At 35.6% G+C, this 27996-nt stretch overlaps 2 protein-coding genes across 6 annotated transcripts in view; one reads left to right on the forward strand and one right to left on the reverse strand.

Moving 5' to 3' along the window:
* Positions 1-26543, reverse strand: part of ccdc78 (coiled-coil domain containing 78) — a 29467-nt gene extending 2924 nt beyond the window's left edge. For 4 of the 5 annotated variants that reach the window (XR_008183255.1, XR_008183254.1, XM_052595930.1 and 1 more), the window contains exons 1-17: positions 26395-26543; positions 22326-22492; positions 18838-18936; positions 18392-18582; positions 17335-17453; positions 9735-9877; positions 9535-9659; positions 8971-9128; positions 6033-6198; positions 5011-5142; positions 4685-4771; positions 3991-4323; positions 2056-2097; positions 1346-1428; positions 507-585; positions 275-427; positions 1-188 (exon numbers count right to left, since the gene is read on the reverse strand). Coding sequence is in view for 3 of the 5 variants with exons in the window: in XM_052595930.1 (XP_052451890.1) it covers positions 1-188; positions 275-427; positions 507-585; positions 1346-1428; positions 2056-2097; positions 3991-4323; positions 4685-4771; positions 5011-5142; positions 6033-6104 (1169 nt within the window). In the remaining 2 variants the exon portion in view is untranslated. The remainder of the gene's footprint in view (positions 189-274; positions 428-506; positions 586-1345; positions 1429-2055; positions 2098-3990; positions 4324-4684; positions 4772-5010; positions 5143-6032; positions 6199-8970; positions 9129-9534; positions 9660-9734; positions 9878-17334; positions 17454-18391; positions 18583-18837; positions 18937-22325; positions 22493-26394) is intronic. The other variant, XM_052595931.1, reaches the window with a different exon arrangement.
* Positions 54-27996, forward strand: tmem204 (transmembrane protein 204). The gene is made up of 4 exons (XM_052595932.1): positions 54-177; positions 20621-21409; positions 22623-22778; positions 26339-27996. The coding sequence occupies exons 2-4, from the start codon at positions 21163-21165 to the stop codon at positions 26581-26583; spliced, it is 648 nt and encodes a 215-aa protein (XP_052451892.1). The 5' UTR covers positions 54-177; positions 20621-21162; the 3' UTR covers positions 26584-27996.

Raw genomic sequence — 27996 nt, forward strand, 5'->3', positions numbered from 1 at the left:
CTGTAAGCAATGAGTAGTTGTTGATACGTGTTGCTCAGACCCTGCATGCGTTTGCGATACGTTCTGACGGCTTTAGTGAGCTGTTCCTCTCTGGAGCGATACGATGTTTTCACCTCCTCCAGCATGGACTCAACAAACCCCTTCAACTTCTGTCCCAAATCCCCCTCCCCAGCTGCGGTGAGACACTCCTACAGCACATTACAAGTCTCTTCTCACATCAGTTTGTCTGAAAACACATCAACTCAAGAAGCCACTAGAAAAAGTGTGTGTTAACCATATATCTGTTGGCTTGTACACGTACTGTAACGTCCTGAATGTAGCGTGTGAGTCGTGCCCTGTACTCTCTGTTGAGCTCCTTCAGATGATTTTGTAGTTTAGAAACCTCAGCTTCAGCATCTTTCAGCTGATGTTGAGAAATAATCAGCGTCTGCGTGTAGAGGGAACAAATCAGCGGCCAGAAACACATATACAGCATCTTCTGTGTGAATGAGTGATAATATACTGACTGCAGACTGCTGGGACAGCTCATGTTGGGTGCTTTGAATGGCTCTCTTATTCTCCTGCTGTTCCCTCCCCATGGCCACACTGTGAGAGGAAGATAACACACACATATACACACATCAGTTGACCTTCAGCACCCTCGTCTCACGACTAAACGAGTGCACACATGTATCAGAGCCTCCCCAATCATAAAGATAAACGCTCCTCAGGTGCACAGAGTTTGGTTTCACCAACTTAGAGCTGCTTTTGATTTAATTCAGTCTTTATTTTAATTTCCATTTGTATTAATTGTGTTATGTGCTCGCTATTTTTATTAGTGTTTCTTTTCAATTTTTCTATTTGGCTTGCATTACACTTTGATCTTTTTTTATGGCAGGTTTAGTTTTGGTAATTTTAGTATTTTAAAATGTCTCATTTTCATTTAAACGTTTCCATTTTGTTTCAATTAACCAATTAATAAAAAATAAAAAAAAACATTTTTATAGTTTTAGATTTAGTCTTAGTTAACAATAACACCATGGGTACAAACATCACTTGTTATATCAACATGTTTATAAAACACTAAAAAAACAACAGATGTTTCTAATTTACATTCTTCTTTTAACTGAGCACCTGTTGTTTACTGAACTTCAGGTGTGTGTGCTTTCTTGAAATCTTTTGCTTCTTTTACAAATCTGGCAACATTTCAAAACTCTAGCACAGTGTGTGATTGACAGGTAAACAGTTGCTCTTTTGTAATTGTGATCATGTTTCAGTGATCACAAAACATTTTGGGCCCTGTTTATTGTAATTTTAGTGCCGCCCACTAGTGTTTAGTAACCCGAGATGTCATGGGGTGTCTCACACTTTCTCCTCTAGCTGTCGTTGGCGTTCCTCGTAGCTTTTCCTCAGTTTCTCAAACTCATCTCTCAAGTTATTCTGCACTCCCTGCATTGAAAAACATAGAAAAACACCATATTACAGAACAATTATAGATAAGCACATGACAACAACAAGAAATGTGATACTTTATAGATATATAGCGTATCTCTGCTTGATTATTTATCTATAAACTATATTATTATATCTATAAACTATATTATTGCATGGCTATTTATTAAAAGTTGGAAAAAATAAGTGCATTCAGCTTTATCCACATAAATACAGTACAGCTTGCAATATATCAAATATAGCAAATCTCATTAGCTTGACTATTGATATTATTGCAAAAAAATGTACTATTATCGCCCGGATCTATATATATGTATATATACATCAGATATATAATTACACCTTACATTATTGGCATTCATACTGTATTCACTGTATGCTATGTAGCATATCTCAACTATCTCATATTGTCGCAAAATATCACTATATTATTGCCCAGATTTAATCTGCGAAATGCAACTATGATGCATGAAGATCTTAAGATATTAAAACATGATTTTCAGTTAAAAATGCTTTGAAACTGTGTGTATTGTGAAAAGCAATATACAAATAAACAATTATGAAATTGTCTTGACTTGAAAAACTAGGGAATATGTAATAATAATATAAAGCTGATATTCTTACGTTTTTTTCCAGTTGGCTTTTGCTCTGTTCGAACTCATCAGGCTGTTAAAACAAACATCAAAAACACAGTTTGCATTCACTTCATTAAGTTCATTAAAAAATATTGCTGTTTCCCTTTCATTTATACGCAGGATTTGTAAAGGCAATCATTATTATTATCACACCACCCTGTATCATATTTGCTTACTGAAATCCAGTAGTAGTTTCATACTAATTCTGGGGTGTTGATTTTTCATAAAATATGTGCATTTCATAGCATTTCTTCTTTCGATAACCATTTGTAAGGTGAAGAAGTCTTGTGTTATCCCTTAATCAGCAGAAAATCTCCAATAAAGACATGATTCCTGTCTTCCTCTGAGCCAGATTACAACTATTTGTTCAATCCTCAGCCCATTTTCACATGTACTCTTAAAAATAAAGGCGCTTCACGATGCCATAGAAGAACCCTTTTGTCTAAACGGTTGCATAAAGAACCTTTAACATCTGAAGAACCTTTCTGTTTCACAAATGTGGTTCTTCAGATTACAAAAAGGTAAGAGATGGTTCTTTAAAGAACCTTTGACTGAATGGTTCTTTGCGGAACCAAAAATGGTTCATCTATGGCATCGCTGTGAAGAACCTTTTGAAGCACTATTATTTTTAAGAGTGTGTGAATGATTCTGAAGACATGATTTTATTCCCAATCCTGATTTCCACATTTTCTGCTCCTTTCCCGATTGGAAGTTAAATTTTACATCTTAAATACATATTTATTGGCATTTGACTGCTTTTACTATTTTGATAATTGCATTGAAGCGGATTCATACTGAGAGTTCCAAAAATCTTCAATCTCACTTTGTGAGAAGTTTTATGTGATGGAAACTCAGCATCATCAAATTAAGTAATATTAGACCTTTCTTTTCCAAGATGCAAAGCTGTGTGACTGTTCATACATTCGGAGTGTGTAGAGCAACACACACTGCTCGAGGACATACAGTACAGACCAAAAGTTTGGAAACATTACTATTTTTAATGTTTTTGAAAGAAGTTTCTTCTGCTCATCAAGCCTGCATTTATTTGATCAAAAATACAGGATTTTTTTTTTATATTGTGATATATTATTACAATTTAAAATAATTGTTTTTAAATTTATTATACTTTAAATTATCATTTATTTCTGTGGTGCAAAGCTGAATTTTTTGTATCATTATCACATGATCCTTTAGAAATCATTCTAATATGATGATTCATTATCAAAGTTGAAAACAGTTCTGCTGCTTAATATTTTTTCAGAACATGTGATACTTTTTTAGGATACTTTGATGAATAAAAAGTAAAAAAAAAAAAAAAAAAAAAAGCTATGTTTTTAAAATATAAATATTTAGTAATAACAATATACACTACTGGTCAGTAATTTGGGGTCAGTATTTTTTTTTCTTTCTTCTTTTTAAATAAAATCAATACTTTTATTCAGCAAGGATGTGTTAAATTGATAAAAAGTGATAGTAAAGAAAATATATTATTAGAATATATATTATTAGACTTTTTTTTATTTTGAATAAATGCAGTTCTTTTTAACCTTTTATTCATCAAATATATTAGACGGCAGAACTGTTTCCAACACTCATAATAAATCAGAATATCAGAATGATTTCTAAATGATCATGTGATCGACTGATGTTACATGTGACACTGAAGGCTGGAGGAATGATGCTGAAAATTCTGTTTTGCATCATAGTAATAATATTTTTTTTTAAGTATATTCAAATAGAAAACAATTATTTTAAGTTGTAATAATATATCACGATATTACTTTTTTTCTGTATTTTTGATCAAATAAATGCAGGCTTGATGAGCAGAAGAAACTTCTTTCAAAAACATTAAAAATAGTAATGTTTCCAAACTCTTGGTCTGTACTGTATCTGATGAGGATGAGCGTGTTTATGTGCGTCTCACCCTGACTCTGTTCTGGGACGTCCGGCTGAGCATTGCTCGAACCCTCTCCACCTCCAGCGTGTGTCTGTGTGTGCGCTCTCTCTCCTGCAGGAGCGTGTCGTGTGTGTGTGCGAGGGCGAGCAGCTCGGCGCTGAGCTCCTTGGAGTGTGTGTGTTCTCTTTCATAAGCGCTGCTCAGAGACAGGAAGTTGCTCTTTAGCACGCCGTACTCTTCGGCCAGGTCACGCTCACTTCGCTCGATGACTTCTAAGTGTGCCGATGCTGCTGACACTTCCTGTCTGAGCCGGTCACACTCTGTCTGAAGAGACGAGGCGGTGCCCTCCTGAGACAGAACCTGGGGAGGAAAGCGTTAAATAAATGTGTTAATCATTATTTTGATCATCAGTGTGCAACGGTGTACAGTAGTTTTGGTTTGAACACTGGGAGGGTTGAAGTGTGAGTCCCAGGTCATGCTACCTCATAAGGTTTTTTACAATTTTTGTCTGCTTATATATTTATTTTTGTAAAATGGTATTTTGTGCTATTACCTATGCAAAGTTTGTTGATAACATAACTGCAATAAAGTAACATCATAGATGATTACTATGATTACATAGGATATATATATATATATATATATATATATATATATTGTTGTACTCAATAGTTTTGGTTATGCACAACTATTGGTTAAAACTGGTATTGCACGCACTTACCATGTTTTTCAGTTCAAAGATCTCCGCTTCATACCGCTCTCTCATTTTATTAGCCTCAATCTGCACATCAACGAGGTCTTTTGATATCTGAAACACATACACATCAAGTCAAGTCACCTTTATTTATATAGCGCTTTAAACAAAATACATTGCGTCAAAGCAACTGAACAACATTCATTAGGAGAACAGTGTGTGAATAATGCAAGGCAGTTCATCATTGAATTCAGTGATGTCATCTCTGTTCAGTTGAATATTGTCTGAGCATTTGAAATATGAAATATGAACCGATGCATCAGACATCAGACAGATCCCATATTTCCATATACCTTCAGTTTGTCTTCCTCACACTGGACCAGTTTGATTGACAGGTCACTTTTTGACGCAGCCTGCTGGCCCAGTTTGTTCTGGACCGAGTCAAGCTTATTAAACAGCGCTTCATTTCGTTCCCGCAGCTGCACCTGTACATCAATCACAACATGTTAAGTGACCCCCAGTATAGGTATAGTAGTATAATCAAGATTTTATTTAGAATAATAATAATCAGTAAAAACAGTAACACTTACTGTAATTAATTACTGAGGAAAATTATGAAAATGCATAAAATTAAATGTTTTTTTTACTCTACTGTTCAAAAGTTTGTGGTTGGTAAAAGTCTCTTTTGCTCACCAAGGCTACAATTATTTTAAAAATACATTAAAAACAGCAATTAAATTGTGAAATGTTAATTGAAATTAAAACAACGGTTTTCTGTGTTATTTATTCCTGTGATCAAAGCTGAATTTTCAGCATCACTACTCCAGTCTTAAGTGTCACATTATCCTTCAGAAATGATTCTAATATGATGATTTCCTGCTCAAAAAAAAAAAAAAAAAATAATAATAATAATCTGATTATAAATGGTGAAATCAGTTTGCTGTTTAATTTATGTGGAAAGTATAATGGTTTTTATTTTTCTGGATTCATTGAGGAATAGAAAGTTCAAAAGAACAGCCTTTATTTGATATAGATATCTTTTCTCTTTCTGTCACTTTTAATCAGTTTAATATGTCAGTGCTGAATAAAGGTAGTAATTTCTTAAATAAATCAATAAATCAATCACTCTTACCCCAAACTTCTGAGTGGTAGAGTATATATTTCTCACTTACCTTGATTAAAAACAATGGGTTTTTACAACCCAGTTATTTATAATGCATAAAAGATAAAAGTCCAAATGTTTATTTATATAAACAGTTTGGCTTAAATAATGGACTGTTTTTTAACTAAGATAATAAATGTTGTTGTTTTTTCTTTTAATGAAATGTCTTAAAGAGTTAATGAATTCCTTTCAGATGACAAGAAAAGATCTTACATTTTCGTCTGTCAGAGAGTGAGTTTGCTCCTGAAGTTGGTTAGTTGAGCTGTGTTTATTGCTCAAGTCCATGTTCTGCAGCTGTCAGACGTGTGTTATGTCTGGTTTCTATAAACACGAGTCTCCATGGGCGTTCATAATGATCCTCACCCTGAGAAACAGCAAACTGTGGAAGACATGTGAATCAAAGTAAACGATTCTTTCTGATGATTCATTTGAATCATCAGAGTTGCTTAATTATTCAAATCACGTTGATTAGACATGTTATGTCATGAGCACGTTAAATAACAGAAATACTGAGCACACTGAATAAATATGTACAGAGATATGATTTGTGCTGGATCTGCTCAACAAATGTTTTCTAAACAAATGAATCATTAACAACAACCTCAAGTCTCAGCACAATAGAAGACAAATCAGATCTGTTTTGTTGTGGAAACAGTTTTGCTGAATTGTTCCTTCTGTTTGGTAAATATCAAGGGCTCTTGTGAAAGTCCAAAAGCCTATTGTCCTTTACAATAGACACAGGTTGTAAATCCAGAGCTTTTCTTGTTTCGTTTTACGGCTATTGTTCAACTGAATCATGATTCATTTGTCTGATGCAGGATAAACTATAAAACAAAAAACTTTTTTCTGCATATTTACCTTATTAATACACGAAAACGAGTGAATTATGGCATTGACTAGCTGGATCAGTGAACAGATTCATTAAAAAGAGTCAACTTTACTAAACTGAACCCCAGCAGAGCTAAACATCTTTGTCCACTTTTATAGTTAAAAACCTGTTCAAATTAAAACAATTCCTAAACTTCGAAAACTAAAGTGAAAATACCAGTCTGGCAATATAAAACATGTTTTAAATGAGTATAATGTTATGAAATTAAACGTGAATGCAACAAACTGAACTGAAATTATAATTAAAGCCATTATCAATTAAACTTACCTCGAAAACAAATAACTTTAAACAATCCCGTTTTGAGACAAACAGTTCGAACTGATTCGCTGAGGAAACAGCCGTTAGTTTTTATTCTAACTGATTTTAAAAAGGGATAATGTTAATCAGTGAAGATCAGGGACAGATCAAATCAAATCAAACACATTATTAATATTTAAAACACATCGTATCTTCCACAAAATACACAAACCACCTGAACATTTAACTTTGAGAGAGAGGTAATGTACTACACTCAATTTGATTAAGTAAACATTAAATGTATACAAGATATATGATACAAAGATAGCAGGGTCATTAAATAATTTGTAAGTTGTACAAAATGACTTAAATATAATGGTCCCATGGCATTCTTGTTCAAAGGCCACACACACAAGCTACTCTACTTAAGGACCTGTAAATCACACACCTATCGAAGACGTCCCATTTACTAGACTGGCACTTTTTTATTTTTTTAATGGGTGAGCTAATCTCAGGAAGGTTTGACTCCGGCAGACAGGCTTCTGTAAGCTAGTTGTGTGCATTGAAGGACTTCCTCAGCAAGTCGTTCTCTCAATGATTGACGTTCTCATCTTCCTCCAGCTCTTCATCATCCTCGGCAGAATGAGTGTGTGTCTCTCTGTAGAGCCTCCAGACCGGTCTGACTCACGTACAAGCTCGTGTTGATCTCAATTCCTCTATTTTACTCCAAGCCTAATACACATACAGTTATTTTATTTTTATTTTTATCAAACATAACTAGAAACAGATTTTAAAGGAATAGTTCATCCAAAAATGACAATACATTATTGACCCTCATGTCATTCCAAGCAAGAGACTATAGTGATCTAATTTGTTATCCTGTAAAACTTTTTTACCTTATTCGGATACTTTTGGGTCCATACAAAACATTTGTGTTGGGAAGAGAATTAAATGTAGGTTTTCAGACCTGCATAAAGTGTCTTCAAACCCCTTTTGTGTTCCATACAGAAAACAACAAAACAAAAAAAACAGCATCGAGAGGGATTTGAATGACATGAGGGCAAGTAAAGTAAATAATGGTGAAAACCATTCCTCCGGAGTATGGCTATGTTTTCTCTTAAATTATAAGGGGGCTGGCAGTTTCGTTGGAACAGTTCACATGAGAAACTGGTGATATAAAAGCTGTCATTCAGACCCGGGAGTGCACAAAAAAAATAAGCTGTATTGGTGTAATGATGACAAAGCGAGTGCAATCAAGAGTCCGTTTGCAAGGCTTCATGCAATGGACATAGTTCACAATGCTGCACATCACGTTGTGCTGTCTATCATGCTCGCTTTGCATGTTTGTAATGATGGAAGATGAGTTTAACAGAATCAAGTGAGTTTGAAACCAATGAAATTCACCAATCCTGAAATTTCAGGATAAGTGCATATATAAATAAGCAACAAATAAATATAAAAGAGGAAAAAAATAGCTAGTAAAAACCCATGCATTTTTTCAGGGCCCCAAATAAGAAGAAATATGCAATTGGTTGAGGCTGATGCTATATTTATATGGCCATAAAGTAAGATTAAATTATGTTAGCATGTAATGTCAAATCAATAAGATCATATAAGAGTATATCAGACTACTAAAATACATATTAATACATACAAATGTTAGTTTTAACTCTAAAGCTCCCATTAACGTCTTAGTGAGATGCTTAGTTCTATGTCCTACATTGAATCATATAATGCAATGCAATACAATGACGATTGAGAAATCAAGCAAGCTTTATAGGGTTCATTTGAGTTGAAAATATTTTAAGTGAGAAGAACGTAACATGAGAAACTAGCTCAGTGTAGAAAATGGAAGGGATAACCATCAATTCTATTGTTCTATTGTTCATTATATAGAAATATCTGACTGCAAATGCAGTGAATCAGAATCAAGTATTCACAAGAACCATGTCATAAGATTCTGTGAAATCTTTCTGTGAGGGCAAAATGAGTGCTGTCATTGATTATTAAATGCACAAGTCAAACCTTGATCTTGTTTCCAGCTTGTGTGTATTTCTCAGTGGCTAAGTCGTAATTTTCTCCAGCAGCTCCTTTCTCTCGGCCTCAGACAGATTGGACGAGTCTTTTGGCACCGTCAGACTCTCTGTGATGGTCAAACTCTGGTCCAATCACAACTGGAGCACCTCATAGTACCACACACACAAATCCATGTGCATACAGTTACGAAACACTGTTGTGATTTCTATATAATTCTACTATTACTACTATTACTATAAACTTTTAATAATCATTCTAATTCCATGAGAACGGAATTAGAACACAACTATGATAATAATGGCAAGAGGAATGATATGGTTGGAACAAACTGTCCAGCTGATGAATAATAAAACAGTGGCAGCCAATCAGAATACATGTTGCTTCAAGAGACTGATCATTTGACAAAACTGCAGCTTGCACTTAAAATAAACAAAGTCATTGTGAGTTACGAATATTGTTCTTGTTGTAAACTGCCTTTGTGTTCAGTTTTGCATGCATAAATGATATGAATATGAAATGATTGATTGTATGACAGAGCATGGTGTGCATTACCTTTTTGGCAGCCACCAACTATTCCACAGCTTTCTGTGCTAGTAGGGCAGGGTCACTGTTTTCATTCAGGTCCTCTGCGATCAGCTGGCAAAAGCTAGCTTCAAAGCCTTAGACACATGACCTGCCTGGAAAAGAGGTGTAGTATTTTATAAGCGATCAGCGGCACCTAGTGGTACAGTTGGACGGTGCATATACAGTACCTCATGATAAAGCATAACAGCTCGGCCCACATGAGTTGCTTTCTCTTTATAATATATTGCTGTGTCCATCATGTCTTCTGGATTGCTAAACAGTGCCAAAGTAATTCTGCTCTGTTGCCCGTCTCATTGGTTATCTCACTCGCCTGCACTGTTAGGAAAAGAGGTACAATACAGGTCCATTTTTGTTCCCTAAGGTACAAACTTTGCATGTGTACCCTTAAAAGTACAAAAATGTATCTTTAAGGTACAATTGTGCACCTTTAAGGTACAATTATGCACCTTCCATTGTACATTGTGAGCTTTTCGAGGTGTAAGGTACATATTTGTCCCTTACATATTTGTACCTTAATGTTTAAATATAAAATGGCAGGAATTAGTGGATGCTGAAAATGTCATCTCTCAATATAGAAACACAAGTTAACCTATACTATCAAACGCAATAATGTCAAACTAAATTAACTGTGAAGTTTTGAGATATGGGCAAAATAAATCAGAATGTTTTTTTTTTTTTTTTTTTTTTTTTGTGAAATGTCCCTTTGAATCATTTTTAATCATGTTAATGAGGATTATGTAATCATTTATATTCACAAACAGTATTGAAGAATTTGATTTTCAAACCATTTACCCTATTTATATTAGAATAAAACAGACAAATAATTGTTAACGCTTTAAGTTGTGTTCTATTGAAAGGATCTAGCTACAGGCTAACCAGAGTTTGACTCGGCGGAAGCATAAATATTGCAGCGCGGAAGGATACATGAGTGAATCGACAGTGATCCAACTGTCAGTCTCTCTCTGTCAGTGTCGATCAAAGGTGGGAGGATGGCCCTTCGTACGGTGTACATTTTAGGACATCCTCAGACCTCAGTCATCAAATGAAAAGGCGTCATGCCTCAGACTAAAAGGCTTCAGTCATCGGACAAAACGGCATCGCGTCTCTGACTGAAAAGCTTCAGGTCTCAGGAAAAACGACGTCAGGTGTCAGGTCTCATACAATTAACGTTAACGTCAGACGAAACAGACTCAGAAAAAAGTCATCAGACAAAACGGACTCGGACAAAGTGTCATCAGACGAAACGGACTCAGACAAAAAGTCATCAAACGAAAAGGACTCAGGTGGAGTATCGCGTTGCCCCGCCCCATGTGACGTCACACGCACGCCGTTCACAGGAAGTGATAATGGTTGATTGATGGCAAAAGGAGGTAAGCAGCGTCTGATATTTTATATTTTAACAGTTTTATTCAAATGTTACACTAATTAAGTTATATAGGGAAGAGAACATGCTTTTCGAGAGTCTTGTGTGCACGTTTAAAAAGTTAGTTAGCCATATTGCAACTAGCCAGCTTTTATTTTGGCCAAGTAGTAAAATTACCCTTACGAAAAAAACATGATTTTACTATATAAAAAAAAACCCACACACACTCACAAAATTAAATCATGGTATCCACAGATTAACCATGGTTTTGCTACTCACCATAGTTTAACCATGGTGTTTGTGGTAAAACTGTGGGTATACAAATGGTACATTAATCATTACACTAAAAAAACATGTTACTACACTTTTACTATAATAAAACCATGGTCACTTTACGTCTTGGTAAAGCAAATTCTTTCAAGTTATTAGATTGAAATCTTGGTCTAATTATAACATACCTGTATGAGTCTAACACCAGTTGTTGAATTAAATGATTTTGTAAATACAATGGTTCTGTCTTATAATTAAATATATATTTGTTTGTTTCAGTCAATCAAGTTATCGCTGACATTTTCTGGGTAAGCGTGGCTATGCTGAGCAGGACGATTACCTGGATTCACTACCCATTTAGATTTCCAGGCAACAAATAAGCTCCTCCATGCCAGATAATTACTGTTCGTTCAATCAAAACCTGCATGTCATCCTGGACTGTACAGAAATCTGCTGTGAAAGCCCTACATCACTGAAACTCCACTCTGAAGTTATAAGTGCACTACCACATCCAAAGGTCTGGTTGGGGTAGCTCTGTGTGGTGCAGTGGAGATGTGGTTATGACAGACAAGGGGTTCACTATTGAATATATGCTCTCCAGTGTTGGTGCTAGTTGGATCATTCCACCTTTCAAATGTGCCAAGCAGTTCAGCAAACAGGACTGTGAAAAAACACAGGACCACTGCACGCCTCAGACTTCTGGTGGAAAGAGTGATTCGAAGGGTCAAGGAAATACACATCTGGGATTCTGTTGTGCCACTCACCTTGTCAGGAAGAATTAATCAGATCTGGCATAATTGCTGTTTTATGGTTTATTATCAGAGACCAATGTTTCTTGAGCAGTGAATGTATATTATTACAATAGCAGTGTTACAGTGTTAACATTTGATAGTAGTTTTTTATTTATTACATTTTTTTACCTTTTCAGTTAGTTGCAATGCATACCTACCATCATTAAATGTGTTTTTCCCTTTTTTTATTGTAATGTAAAATGGCATATTTTGTATAATGAAATTATTTAAATAAAATGTCCCTGAAAATAATTTGACAGACACAATGAAATAGTTGACAATGAAAAGTATTTTTATAATAACTCATGAAAAAAAATCTTCTTTGTTATATCACACAATGTATCAAATGTAAATATACGCAAGCAGTAAAAGAATATGCATATCATATACATTACAGAAGATTTAATACAAAAAGTATTCACCTTGGTATGTACATTTATCTAATTAATAGCAAGTACATTATATTTATTGTTATAATTTGTGATGTATCTAATATGTTATCAAAGATCTACTACAAAATATGCTACATACTACTCAACTACATAAAGTATATATTTACTATGAATGTAAAAATAAATCTTAGGTTCATACTATAATATGAACAGAATCTGTCCATTCATACCACTGAAAGATACACATCCAGATAAACGTTATAACAGTACTTTCATTGATGTTATGAAGGCATCATCTCGCCAGATCATCTGTATTATGAAATCTGATTGTGTGTCAGTCACAAAGTCACACCAGTGTAGACCAGTCACTGCAGTCTGACCTTGTACCTGCCAGTAGTACTTATGGGTCTCTTTAAGTTTGGCTAGTCCTCTTTGAATTTTCATAAATGGAACCTGAGCAATGTTTTCAGCAGAGGTGCTTTTTACCTCCACTAGTCCAAACGAATGTTTCAGATGGATCATGCACTCGTCCGTCTGGACAAATTTAAAATTTACAGCCAAACTGAAAACCAAGCACAGGTAGTGGGGGGAAATTAAGATCAGGAACACCTGCAGCTATACGGGGACACTGGTATGAAAGTGGACTGCCAAGAGGTACAACTCTACTTTTGACATGCCCTCAAGTATGTGCGGCAGCAAAGGCTTGGGATTAATCTGACGTAGTTTTGCAACAGAAGCCAAGATATCTGGATCTGGAAGGGGACCTAAAGAAATGAACACAAATGATGAGTCATGAAGACATTAAGCTATAGCTGTGCGCACACACACACACACAAACAGAGTTGTGAATTACCTGTGTAAGCCTTTTAATTGGGTAGACTTGGTTCCTTTCTTCCCAACTGATTCTGGTTTCAGGACACAAAGTTCACTCACTGCCTCTGGATGAACTCCCTTAATATAAAATGAATACAGTAATAGTTAAAGATCGTTTACTGATCTTGGGTGGTTTTCATTTATATATTTGTTACTTAATCTGCACTCTTGTTCATTATTAGTATATGATGTTTAAATGTTTACATATACTTTCTTTGAGTTAATAGTTTTCTTACCAATGCAGAAAAAAGAAAAATACATGCCTGTGCTCTTGGACGATGCCATCTCTGTGGCTCACTTGATTTTATTCATCTTCTTTGATGTGTTTCACTGCAAGATAAAAGCATTAGATGCTGTTTTTTTCCATTTGTATAAGGATATTGTATAACATCAGTGAAGAAGTACATTATCGATTAAACTTAACGGTAACACTTCCTATGAAGCCCATATTTAAAACTAATTATAAGAGAATTCTTATGGCATTATAATGAATGCATAATGTATTAGAAAAAAAACTTTGTAATATGTCATATCATCTCATGAGTAATCATAACAACAGTTTTAATGTGTTATAATGTTTACTTATTTGTGGTTATAGCATTTAAGATTATGATTTATAATACGCAATGAATATAATGCATCCACTTAACTTACAATAGAATGTTTCCCTTAGATATAATACAAGTCTCATATCTTGGCATTGTTGTTTTGTTACTTTACTCAAAGCAGGCAAATACCACTATACATAATTACAACAATAATAATGAAAATAAAAATATTATTTTTCCTTAAACAACCAACATATCAAATATCTGATTAGATGAATGTGTAATATGGCACTTTTGATTTTAACAATATTTATTGTAATATCAATAAGATAGTAAGATACTATATATATTTTAAATAAATAATGTCACGATATAAGACTTATAAACCATTATAAAGTTAAATAAGTATAAGTTTTATACGTATAATTGTTATAATTATTTATGAGATGAAACAACAGTTTTTCTATATATAATGCATTGTGGTTTTATTATAGTAAAAGTGTAGTAACTTGTTTTTTTTTGTGTAATGATTAACGTACCATTTGTATAACCACAGTTTTACTACAAACACCATGGTTAAACTATGGTGAGTAGCAAAACCATGGTTAATCTGTTTTTGATAGTAAAATCATGTTTTTTTCGTAAGGGTAATTTTACTACTTGGCCAAAATAAAAGCTGGCTAGTTGCAATATGGCTAACTAACTTTTTAAACGTGCACACAAGACTCTTAAAAAGCATGTTCTCTTCCCTATATAACTTAATTAGTGTAACATTTGAATAAAATATAAAATATCAGACGCTGCTTACCTCCTTTTGCCATCAATCAACCATTACCACTTCCTGTGAACGGCGTGCGTGTGACGTCACATGGGGCGGGGCAACGCGATTCTCCACCTGAGTCCTTTTCGTTTGATGACTTTTTGTCTGAGTCCGTTTCGTCTGATGACACTTTGTCCGAGTCTGTTTCGTCTGATGCCTAACGTTAATTGTATGAGACCTGACACCTGACGTCGTTTTTCCTGAGACCTGAAGCTTTTCAGTCAGAGACGCGATGCCGTTTTGTCCGATGACTGAAGCCTTTTAGTCTGAGGCATGACGCCTTTTCATTTGATGACTGAGGTCTGAGGATGTCCTAAAATGTACACCGTACCTTCGACATTTATCAACGGAAGATTTAATCACGGAGTTATTTACTTTGGGGATAGAGGTCACTGAAGAGGAGAAAAGTAAATTCAAAGGTAAAGTATTTGAATTTTTAATCAGTGTTTGTGGTGTTAATTCAAAGTTGGAAGTTAACTTTTACTGTTAATGTTAGTGCTAGCCAAGTTCATACTCTGTCAACATTAGCTGGCTAGACTCACGTTGACGATTGCCATTATTAACGTTAACTAGTTAACGTTAGTTAAAATATTATTATATAATAATAGCATAAATAAATATTATTATTATAAGTAGCAGTACTATCTTGGCTACAGTTCACCATCGAGCTAACGTATCGTAACGTATCTTTTGTTCTGACTTATGTGAGCTAACGTTAGCTGGACTGCGTCAGAGGAGAACGATTAAAAAAAAAAAAAAACCTTTTTGCCGCCCAACAGTCTCTTGTTCTGGAATATTTTAAAGCTAAAGCAAAGCCATTTGGGCGGAATGTGTCTATCGATAGCCAGTGACTGTTTGAAAGTATGATTTAGTCTTTAAATATGCGGTTTATTTATAAAGACAGCGTCTATTTAAAAAATGTGTTTCGCCGATCTCGGAGACATGAGCTCCACATGATCAGCGGGAGCTCCATCATCATGTATCCGCCGAGAGCAGCCTCAGCTCGGATAGACCTTCTGACATTTGCCGCTGGCTCTGATGTCTCTAGTGGTTCAAGATAAAATGTAATTCGTTTGGGGTAAAGCGAAACGTTTCTTATCTTTGTCCTTTATTCAATTAATCTATTAATATATATATATATATATATATATATATATATATATATATATATATATATATATATATATATATATCGTTAGGTCCTTTTTATTCCTGAAATATGAGTTTTTGTCATGAAGCTCTGGTTGACTGCTCACTGACAGCATCAGTTGTTTCTCCATGTTGAATGAGTGACTCCTAGCAGGCTCCTGATTGGTTAACGCGGCGCGAATTGACGCCCAAGTTCAAATTTTTCAACTCGGGCGGCAGACGCGAATTCGCCTCAAACGCTTAAATGCACAAAAAGCACCATTCGCGCTTAACGCGCGTATCGCGCGAAACGCTCAATTCGCGTCATTCGCGCGAACTAGACTCGAACTTTTTCCCCATTGACTTACACAAACGTTACAGTCTGCCTTTTTAAATTGTTGTATGTTGTTACCAAAGTGGTGGTTAACATTGCTGTTTTTCTTTTCTCTTTTGTCTAGATAATGATGTTGATGGAGAAGCAGTGGACTATGGATTGACTGAGAGGATGATTTCATGCCTCTTTGAAGGGTCGTTTAAGAAGCAAGCCAAATTCAACCGATTTGTTCAGCAGTGGAAAGAAAACGTGACACTAACCCTCGAGCCTGTCCCGGTACATTCAGAGAAGGCTACAGCAGATACATACTGTGTCGATGATAAACTGTTTGTTAGTATGGGGCATTTATGTTAAGCTGTGTTGGGAGGGCTGTAGAGGGTTGTGGATGAGCTCAAAGCTTGTGTTTTTTAATCCAGAACACATCAAGTGTCATTTAGTTTATCCGTTATGTTACTCTCTTTACTTTGGTGTGGTGTGCTAAAGTGTTTTGCTTGGTCTTTGATAAAAAACTCATGTTTTTCTGCACTATATTGCTGTTCTTATTAGTGATGTTCATGAAATTGAAAGAAGGAAAATATAAATGGTTCCATTGTATTTATTCTCTGATATCGCTGTTCATTTTGTTTTTGGAGTGGCAGTAAGTTGTCAGTTTTTCAGTGAAATGCTTCTTAAAAAAATGTAATTAATTATTTTTAATGTTTTTATATCAGACATGACATCCTAAACATTGTTACATTTTATTTTGGGTTGTTACATTGTATGGTTGTGAGATGAATTATTATTGAATCTGTGAATTAAACTGTTTTCCATTTAAGGACTAAAATAAATGTCTTAAAATGCAGTTAGTTGTTGTTTGCCTTCATTTTCTTTCACTCCTTAGGGAATAAAAAGGAACTTTTTTGCCACCTAAAGGTACAAAATGGCTTTGTCACTGGGGTGGTACCTTAATGGGACAAAATTGTACCTTTTTCCAGAGGTACTTTATTGTACCTTTGTCTAAGGTACATTATTGATCCTCAAAGGTACAGTATTGGCCCTTAGAAGGTACAAAAAAGTAAGGTACAAATTTGCTCCTTTGACTCAAGGTACAATAATGTACCTTTGAGGGTACCACCCCAGTGACAAGCTTTTGTTCCTTAAAGGTACCGTTTTGTACTTTTTTTTCTGAGAGTGTGTCAAATATACAGATCATTGTGAAGTGTTTGGTTCATTTTGTTTTGGACACAAAGGGAACTTTAATCAACATACCTCTTGGTTGTTTCCTAGATAACAGTGTCATCATTTGATTGATGTAGATCTCCAGTGAAAGATTGTCCTCTATCAGCATTCTCTGCACTTCAAACCGATGTGTGTCTGACTTCTCAAAACTATAGAATGGGACAGAATAGAGGAAATGTATACAATACATTCATGGACACATGCATATATACAAACAAACTAACTACAAGAGAAAAAAATATTAAAGACTTACATTTAGTAAATTTTTTTAAATTTTATTTATTACTTTTTATTGATACTATTCAATCAGAGATACAAAAGAGATTACAACAATTTTAATATTTTCTTTATATTTTAAAAAAGGGTTGTTTAAAAGTAAAAATATTGTGAAATATTATTAAAATTTAGAATAACTGATTAGCAATTTAATATATTTTTAAATGCAATTTATTCCTGTGATGCAAAACTGAATTTTTATGCAGCTGTTACTTAATTATTCCAAATATTTGATTGGGAGTGAAAATTTAGGGAGCAGATTTTCTTTTTTTTCTTAAATACTGATACTTTTATTCAACAGTGATGTATTAAATTGATCAAATATGGAAGACATTTATGTTACAAAAAAAAATATTATTCAAATAAATGCTTTTCATTTGAACTTTCTATTCACCAGCAAATTCTGAAAAAAGGGTTTTTAAAAAATATAATCAGATTGATTATAATCAGAAATGTTTCTTGAGCAGCAAATCAGAATATTAGAATGATGACTGAAGGATCATGTGACACTGAAGACTGGTAGCGTCAATAATCCTGAAAATTCTTCTTCTGATCAAATAAATAAATTATATTTGAATTTATATTACAACAAAAAACAGTCATTTTCAATAGTAAAAATATTTCACAATATTACTATTTTACTGTATTTCTGACCAAAGAAATTCTTCCAATAATGTGACTACCTCCAAACTTCTGAACAATAGCATTTATACTATAACAAAAATGACATATACTTGTATGTCAAAATAAATGATGGCATGGTTTTGATATTTGTTGGACCTCGGAGGTGTATCACAGCTGTGACACTCACTACACCAGCGCTAGGATCTTGTCTCTCACGGCCTCCAGGTGTTTGGCGTAGCTGTAATAAGTGGTTCGAGGTGAATGCGGTCGTGTGTTTCTAACCCCCTCCAACGCCTGCTGCCACTGACCAGTCGCCTGATATAACTTATTCAATAAACCAAACCTCCTGCATGACTTATACAAACGCTCTGCATCCTCCTGCAAAAAAAAGAGAGCAAGATGCTGTGATAAACCCAAACGTTTAAATCCAAATGTTTAGTTCTTGTTATTGTACTGAATGAGACAGAGAGGCTCCAAGTGTTCTAGGTTTATTTAGACAACGCTGTGTTTGTGTGCTTTAAACACGACATGAAACGTCATTCACAATGTATTAGGCTTCCATAATGTGACTCACTTCAGAGTGAGACATATATATGACATAAGAGGTCATCTTTGGAAAGTGTTGATTCTTACCAGCATGCCATTTGACATGATTCATTTCACACGCACACCACGTCCAGACGGCGACTCTTCACACACATCCGTACCATGTTCTCCCACACCGCCTCACTGCTGATACACACAACACATTCAGCTCACTTCCTAAGCCTGAGTCTCAAAGAAGGCCATAAGACAGAAGAAAGTAAAGCAGGTTCCACAGTGGCTCGTTTGAGTTGCTATGGTTCTTTGGTAAGGTCTTTGATGTTTCAGGTTCTTTAAATCAACAGAGTATTGTTGTTTTTTTACGCTAAAGTATATAGAAGCTTTTCTAAACAACTGTTACCACACTTTTCTAAGATTTTGTCATTATTTAATGAGATTCTGATGCATCTGCTTTAGAAAAAATATATACATTTAAATTGGTTTAAATTCTTTTTTTTTTTATTATTATTCCAAATACCGTTTTCTTGTCTTTAAACTGAAAAAAGTGTGGAAAAGTGCACTGAAACATAACATGAAGCAATAGATCTGTGTTTAAAAGCTGATATTTGTGGGATCTCTTAGCAGCTGCTCTTTGAGTGTTTCTGCTCCGCCTCATGAGCGAACCGTCCCAGCTATGCAAGGAATGACCCATCAACACCCATTACTCTCTGGCCCACATTCCCTCTCTCCCACTCGCTTGGCCCTTCGTGCCCTCCCTGCTTTATATCCACTCCCATCTGGTTTTATTTATCCAAAATCCCCCCGTTCTCTCCTTTTTTCGCTCCGTTCGGCTTTTAGTAGATGCAGATGTGGGTCGTTTATTAGAGCTAAGCAACAGGAAATTCCCTGAATCTTTGGGGGCCCAGAACTGGAAAAGAAACAACAGAAAATTAAAAAGAGAATTATGACCAGCCTCCCACCCCCTCCACTTTTTTTGGATAAAACATGGAAATGAAGTACATTTTTACATTGTTCTGAGTTGTTTCAAGTCAAAAAAACCTTGAATCTTTACGATCTTCTAGTCTCTTGGCTCCTTCATTCTGCATCTGTGGGAATTTGTCATTTGTTTTATAGTCCAGTAAGTGGCACAAAGCACACCTCTACTCAACAACATAATGATTTGAGGAATCATTAATGTATGAAGAACCCTGTTTATTAATGTAAAGAACATTTTAGTAGTCTAAATAACTTTTTTGCCACTTTTACACTCTTAAAAAAAAAATTTTCCGTAAAGAATGTTTCAGTAAACAGATCTTCACCATTTTTCTTAGTCTAAAGAACACTTTAAACAACTTTTTATGCAATGGAAAAGTTCTGTGGATGTTAAAAGGTTCTTCATGGAACCGTAGATGCCAAAAAAACATAACATGCTTGAAAATAAAGGTTCTTTTTTGGAACTTATGTTTCCATGAAGAACCTTTAAGCATTCAATAAAAGTTTTTTTATATATAGTGGAAATATGTTCTTCAGATCATTAAAATGTTCTAAAACTAAAAAAAAAAAAAGTTTTTTTTTAAGAAATGTTCACTGAAAGGTTCTTTGGGGAACCCAAAATGGTTCTTCTATTGCATCTTTGTCAAAACGGCCTTTTGGGATTTTTAAGAGTGAAGCTTTTTAAGAATGTGTAGAATGGAAAGATTCCATGGATGTTAAAGGTTCTTTACAGAACCATCAATGCTAATCAAGCACCTTTATTTTTTACTTTAATATTTAAGTGTAACTAGCCCAGAGATATCGATGATATTTATCTCCCGCTCCAATTATAACCAGCTCACCAAGTCAAAGAGAGAAAGAGGACGAGGGTTGCATTCTGTTCTGTCTACTTTCCTTCCAGGAAACACATCCTGTAGCTGGAGTTACATGTTCGTCACCGACCAAGAGAGAGAGAACTTATTCCCAAGCACTCCTACCCTCTCGTCTCAGTCCTTCTGAGCTTTTCAGGGATAAAGCACACACATGCTCGCACGTGAACATGGGAAACTGAGTAATCTGAGATAAAACGAGTGAGGAAAGAGTGTGGGAAAAAACGAGGAACAGAGACCGCATCACGCAGACATTCCTCAGCAGGGAGACGAGGAGGAAAAAACCAGCCAGCGCACATCTGGAGGAGAAAGGGGGAGGAACGGACGGGCAGAGAGCAGCAGAAGTGATTTTAAGAAAGCGTGCGTGTTTATGTGATGGCCTTGGAGGTCGAGCGTCCAGCTTTACGAGCAGCAGTGACCCCCGAATCTGAGGAAGAGGGTTAGAGACTCATGTCAAGACTCCAGAATGAGCGGTGATGTCCTCTAGCTAACCTCTCACAGCATTCATGCCGCTCTGCGTTTCTGCATAGCGTACCCGTGTACGTTCCAGGAATTCGGGCGCTCAGGAGGGTGTATGGCCGTGCGCAGGCTGGTGGTGGTGGCGGCGGCGGTGGCCCTGCTTTCTCTGGTGCTCAACAACGTGGCGACGTTCAACTCCAGCTGGGTGCTGCAGGAGCTAGACAACGGACGGCGGCGGAGCGTGGGTCTCTGGAGAGCGTGTGCACACGAGGACACACACACTCATGAACACACAGCCTGCCAGAGACTCAGCTGGGGATCGGAGCTCGCGGGGTCTCAGGAGTCACGCAGCACCGTCAAACGTGAGTCTCCGGTGAATACATGCAGGAATCGCAGTTCAGCACTTTATTTAACAGTGAAAGAAATACTTTTATTAACAGATATTTTTAACAGATCATTAGGTAATGTACAGTCATACCAAAATATTGCTAAACATATACAAATAAATAATTTGAGAGCTAAGCATGATTTTGATTGCATGAGTTATTGTGTTGTGGAAAAGCACTGAAAATGTGACTAACAATCATGTTTAGTACAAGTACACTGAAATACTTAGAAATGTCATACAACTTTTATTAATATATTTGTTATATATTTTGATATTGATATACACACATAATAATAAAAATGAAGTGTATTAAAGAAGGAATATATTATTTATACACATATAAGTTCCTGTGGCTCAGTTGTAGAGGATTGCTTTCACAGCGCAAAATGTCATTGGTTCAATTCCCAGGGAACACGCATACTGGTAAAAAAAAAAAAAGTATAGCCTGAATACACTATAAGTCGCTTTGGATAAAAGCATCTGCTAAATGCATAAATGTATATGTGTGTATATATATATATATATATATATATATATATATATATATATATATATATATATATATACATTGCAATCTAATATTGTGCATTATTTAATCTTACTATTCTTAATTTAGAAATAGTTTTTTTATTGCAATTTCTCTTTCTGACAATTTCGCTTAATTAAAAATATAAAATTAAAAACATAAACAAGACAATTTGCTAAAAAGTGTCCGTTTTTACAGATTTAAATGAGCTGCTTTCATATGAATTGGCATCCTTAAAATCTTACATCAAATGTATTTTTAATCTGAGTTCAAGATGTCTAGAGCTCATTTTGACTTGATGTCTGGCTAGTATTAAAGCATGGCAACTATCACACAAAGAACAAGCAAGCAGAGATTTGCTGACCTGTATCATGCAGCCTGGCACGTCTGTCCATCTACCCTGATTTAGAAAAAGGAAACGGATGGACACAGTGAAGGATTGTCTTTCAGGAAGTGACACCCACATTGGCACAGTTGTGTCTTATAGACATCTGCAGCTGGATCTTCCTTACAATGATTCAGATCCTCTACCTACACACCCACACACACACACACACACACACGCACTCCTCTGCTTATGCATGTATATGTGAATCAAATAAGTCAACTGAATATTTAACGAATCATTTGAGCATTCATATATCTTTTTCTCTGATTGCAGTTCAGTTTGACATGATGCGAGCGTGTAACCTGATGGCTACGGTGGCTCTGACCGTGGGTCAGCTAATCTTCCTGTTTGGGTTACTGGAGATAACCAACATTACCCAGGATTCTCAGTGGTGGGAGGAAGCCATCGCTGCCCTGTTCCAGTTAGCCAGTGAGTGTTTAAACCCGCTTCTACAGTCACTAACAAACACTAACAGTCCTTTTGAGGAGCGTGAAGAAGCCTGACACAAACACCACACACCCACAATCAAACAACATTTTAATTTTCAATATCAGACCGTCTGTCCTCAGAGATACGGCCTCTATTGTCCCGTGTTTGTTTGTTCTGCTTTTTGGGAAAGGAACGATGGAGCTTTGAGGATCTGTAACAGAACAAACATCAACAAAGCTCAGCGGCCTGAAGCTACACACAATTCAACAGGAAACAACAGAGTCCTGGCCCGAGGCCCGCTCACAAATTAAATCCACTCCCATTCGGGACGTACTCAAGCCTGTCTCTTCAAAACATGCTGTTGACGTCCCATGAAAGGGTGCTAGCTCTGATGTTATCTTGTTTTATTGTGTGTGCTTGCTGGATAACTATACTATATGCATAGATGTTTAAATGCTAACTTGCATACTCACATAAATACGTTTATGGAGTATCAGTAAATGGACAGTTGCTGTGGAAGTTATTGTTGCTTTATTGTCTTTGAACGGTTAAATACACATACTTATATGTGTGAAAATGCCCGTCTTTGAAGGTATTCTTATAAACACAGTCATTTAGGTCTTAAGTTAAATTAAACGGCTGAGAAAGAAACAGTATATTGATCCGGGCAGTTCTTAAAGTGACAGCAGTCTAATATTCCAGCTGTCTATCTATTCATGTTAAACAACAGTGAGAGAAACTCAAAATCACTTCTGTAACTTTAATAACGAGAAATTTCATTTACACAGTGAAAACTATGCAGTGTCTTTTTGGGGGACTTTTGCCTTTATTAGGATAGGACAGATCAGAGCTGATAAGAAGTGAAGTCAGGAAAGGTCCTCAAATTGGGATTCGAACTCGGGACGCCCTTAATCACAGTGGTGCTAAATGTTGGAGAGCTTCCCACAAGCCTATCAACATGCATTTATTTTATTTTTACTTCTCTTCAGTGAGCTTGACTTATTCTATTTTTTCAGGCATGTATTAGTTTTTTTTTTGTGATATTGACAGCGGATTATGGAATTATGAAAATTCGGTAACACTTTAGAATAGTTAACACCTATTAGTTGCTTATTAGCATGCATATTACTAGCATGCATATTAGCCATGTATTAGTGCTAATTAAGAACATATTAATTCCTTATTCTACATCCCCAATCTTACCCAATCCCTAAATAGTACCAACTAGCAAGAACACCTTAGCTATGTCCTACCAACACCCCAGCGTTGCGGACGCAATCATGTTTATTCATTCACTTTGATCACAGAGGTTGTTTTCTATAGACACTCTGATCATTTCCTCTGTAAGATCATGAGCTCTAGATAGTCTTGTTTTAGAAGTTTCAGCAAAGCCGTCCATGGCTGTGATTGTGCTACGAGGGTGGTCTGTTACTAGTGAGGTATATCAGTCCAGCTAATAGTGCACAATGTGTGTGTCGTTTTAAGTGACAATAGTTATATTTAGCTGACGGGGGTCCAGAGCACCAGCGGCAGCTCCAGAGAGCGACAGTCAGGCGCCAGGATATCCCTGCTCAGGACGGGGAAGTGTCTGTAACTACCTGTTATGCAAACCCAGAGCCGCAGAGGAAAGACGGGGAGGGGGAGTGTGACAGTACGGAGGGGGCCAAAGAGTGTCAGAGTTATTAGACATGGACTTCAACGGGAATTTATTATATTTTAAGAAGCGCAGAGCATTAGGGAAGAAAGAGATGTGGATATATGTGACGCCACGGACGAGCATGTTTCATCAGGACGGGTCTAGAATCTCTCACAGTGTGTGTGTGTGTGTGTGTGTGTCTGATGGGTGGAGAAAACAAGTGTCCTGATTAACTGTCCCCGCAATACTGCATCTGTTTACACGATCTCTAGGGACAGACTATGTCTGACCAAATGAAAACAGTCCTCCTCATACTGCATTATTAATTATAAACAAACACAAACTGCTTCCATTGAGTAAACCAATCAGATGCATGCAAACCATCAACTCCTTATAAACACCCATACCATATTCTCACTGTGTAAGTGCACTGACTAGACACTGACATAGTATTTTTCCATACTATGGAAGTCAAATGGCATTTCTGGGTGAAGTATCTTTTTAATAATACAACAAATAGTTTTGGATCAAAAATCAGATTAAGCCATTTGAAAAGCTGTTGTAAAAGGGCGATATACACTAGACTGCGAGCCTGTTATTGTACATCATGTTCCAGTTCAATTGTACAAGTGTGAGTAAGAATCGTCAGATGAAACTGAATGAAACAGAGGGAAGGAAGGAAGAGTGGAAGGATGGAGGAGAAAAGGAAGGAAAAGGGATGACACTGAGCCAAAAAAAGCTGCATTCAGAATAAAAACAGAACAAATGAACACCTCGGCTCGCTTTTGTTTCTGCGTAAATAAAACACGCACGTGTAACGCGATCTGAATACTGTAACTTTTTCCATTCTGTTGCTCTCCTGCCCCTGAATTCATCTCACATCCTCTACGTTCTGTGTTTCTGGGAATCTGCTGCTGTGTTTTCAGGCCGCAGTTATTAATAACACATGTGCTCGGAGTCTTTACAGGAAGTGGGAGACTTACTACTCCTATTAGCCAAAACCAGCCAAAACCAACTCGTATCAGACAAAAGGGAAGAAGACTGAGCTATGAATTAAAGGAACGCTTCAGGCTCTGTGGTCAGCTATGTGACATGCTTTCAAAAACCAAAGAAAATCATTTGGTTTGTTAAAAAAAATTATACAAATGATGTTTTCTAGAGGATGTTTTCTTTTTATGAATAAGGGAAAGAGTCTCAAGAGCAAAATGTGCAGCTAATGATATGTAATTTCTTTTTTTTAAATGCTGTGCTCTCATGTCATATCTTATGTTCAACACAACCAAAATTTCTTAAGAAATCCAAAAATTGGATTTGTTTTATTCTTCATAACCCATTGAAATGCAATGCTGATAGATGGGACATTAAATTGACAGATATTTGACTGAAATAAAAATAGTTATTATAATAATAATAATAAAACTAATGCTCTATTTTAAAGGTTTTAAAAAGCATCACACATTAAAAAATGGAAATATAGAATATTTTGATTAAAGACAGCATGTATCATATGCCTAAATGTATGATTTCTTTAAAAAAGAAAGAAAAAATGTATTTTTATAAAAATATATTCTATAAACCATCCTAGTGGAAAGTGTAAAAAAAAAGTGTATTTTTATAAAATATATTCTATGAATCATCCTAGTGGAAAGTTCCCATAACTGAATGAAACAATTAAAATAAAAAAAAATTTTTTTATTTTTTTTATAATTTTGTACTTTTTTTTCCAGCGCTTGTTACACTTGTTTAGTTCTCGGTCAAAAATAAAAGCCAGAATCCAAGCTATAGTGATAATATCGCATAATGAGAGATTTATAACCAACACACCAAGAATATTAGCACAGCCCAAGGATTAAAGATTTGACTCTTTGGCTGGTTTTAAACCATCTTCTTAAACTAAGCCCTGCTTCTCTTTCTCTTTCTGCAGGTTTTGTGCTGGTGATCGGTCTGGTGACGTTCTACAGGATCGGCCCCAATACTTACCTGTCCTACGACTGCTACATTAACATCGCCGCTTGCTTGTTTGCCACACTAGCGGCCGCCATGCTCATCTGGAATATCCTGCATCGGCGTGATGACTCCATGTCTCCGTCGGTCATCCTCATCAGCCGATCTCTGACCACACCCTTCAGGCCACGTCTAGACAATGACTACGTAGAGTCACCCTGCTGACACACACAGACACATCTCACCTGAGACAAAACACAAATACACCTGGAGAGGAGTTCTGTCATGTTAAGTCAAACCGATCTCCTGGAATGATGAGGGCAGTGATCATGTGACTGCAAAAAGTGGATTCGGACTAAATGGAAGACTTTTGAAACGCATTTAAACACAGAAGCAGCACCGTGGATTGCCATGAATCCAACAGACAGATAAAGATCAAGCTGGATCTTGACACGTTTATGTTCATAATGAGAATGTAGAAGCACATTTGCATGCACAAACATCTGTTGTAGTTCTATGAAACATGGAGTTTCAGATTTTATATTTGAATATTGCTCCCAGGTCAACTGAATACAGTCCTTTACAGACCGGCATGGAATCTGCACATGAATACATGTTCTCTGCTAATTGAAGATTTTCATATAACTATGTTCAATCATTTGTGTGTGTGTGTTTTGAATAAATCTATCTAGTTTTGCATAAATAAATCTATTTAGTTTTAAATCTAAAACTAAATCTATTTTTAGAAACATTGCAGTATTTTGCATTATGACATATTTATTACAAATAAGCACATTTTCCCCCATATTCTCAATGTCTAAATGCTTTACTTTTGAGCGTTTTTATTTTATTACAACCATAAATTAAAGCAGAACAACAAATATATAAAATAAAACCGTGAAATAATGTCATGAGAACTCATGTATGCACAATTGAAAACATGCTTGATTGCTACGTTTCAAGCAAAATGTAATTTCTTTTTTTTTTTTTTACATTTGTCAAATTACTCCAATTTATTTCATCTACCAATTTAAGAGGGAATGAGACGGAAATCATGGATTTTATTTTTTTTCAGTAATGAGAACAGCAGGGACATTTTGCTTCATTAATAACCATGAAAATTTGCTTAATTGCTTCATTTTGTTTATGCAAAACATATATTTTTTTATTATTGTTTATTTTATATATATATGACATCCATATATGGCCAAATGTGTTATAAAGAGTAAAAGTGTTATCAAATGATTCCAAAATATTCAATTTATGAATACGTGAAGGGGACGAGATGGAAACCTGGAGGTGCAGATTCTGTGCAGGTCTGGTCATTTGGTACCAAAAATTATTTTATTGACTTCTGCATGTGCATTCATCTGAAATCTAACATCTGATATTACATAATCTACAAGATGCCAACGAGGAAACTCTGTAAAGTCACCATCTGAAAGTGATGGACTGGAACTACATGAGTTCAGTAAACAATAGACATTAATATTTGACATTAACCTGTGCCTGTGGTACCCACATATGAGTATAATATAGAGCTATATTAAGTATATTATTAAAATTTCACATTTCACCCTGAGTGGGACTGGTATAATATTATTAAAGAAATAAACATTAAGCCATTCAACACTTAAA

Source organism: Carassius gibelio, chromosome B24, assembly GCF_023724105.1.
Source record: "Carassius gibelio isolate Cgi1373 ecotype wild population from Czech Republic chromosome B24, carGib1.2-hapl.c, whole genome shotgun sequence".
In the NCBI taxonomy this organism is placed as follows: Eukaryota; Metazoa; Chordata; class Actinopteri; order Cypriniformes; family Cyprinidae; genus Carassius; species Carassius gibelio.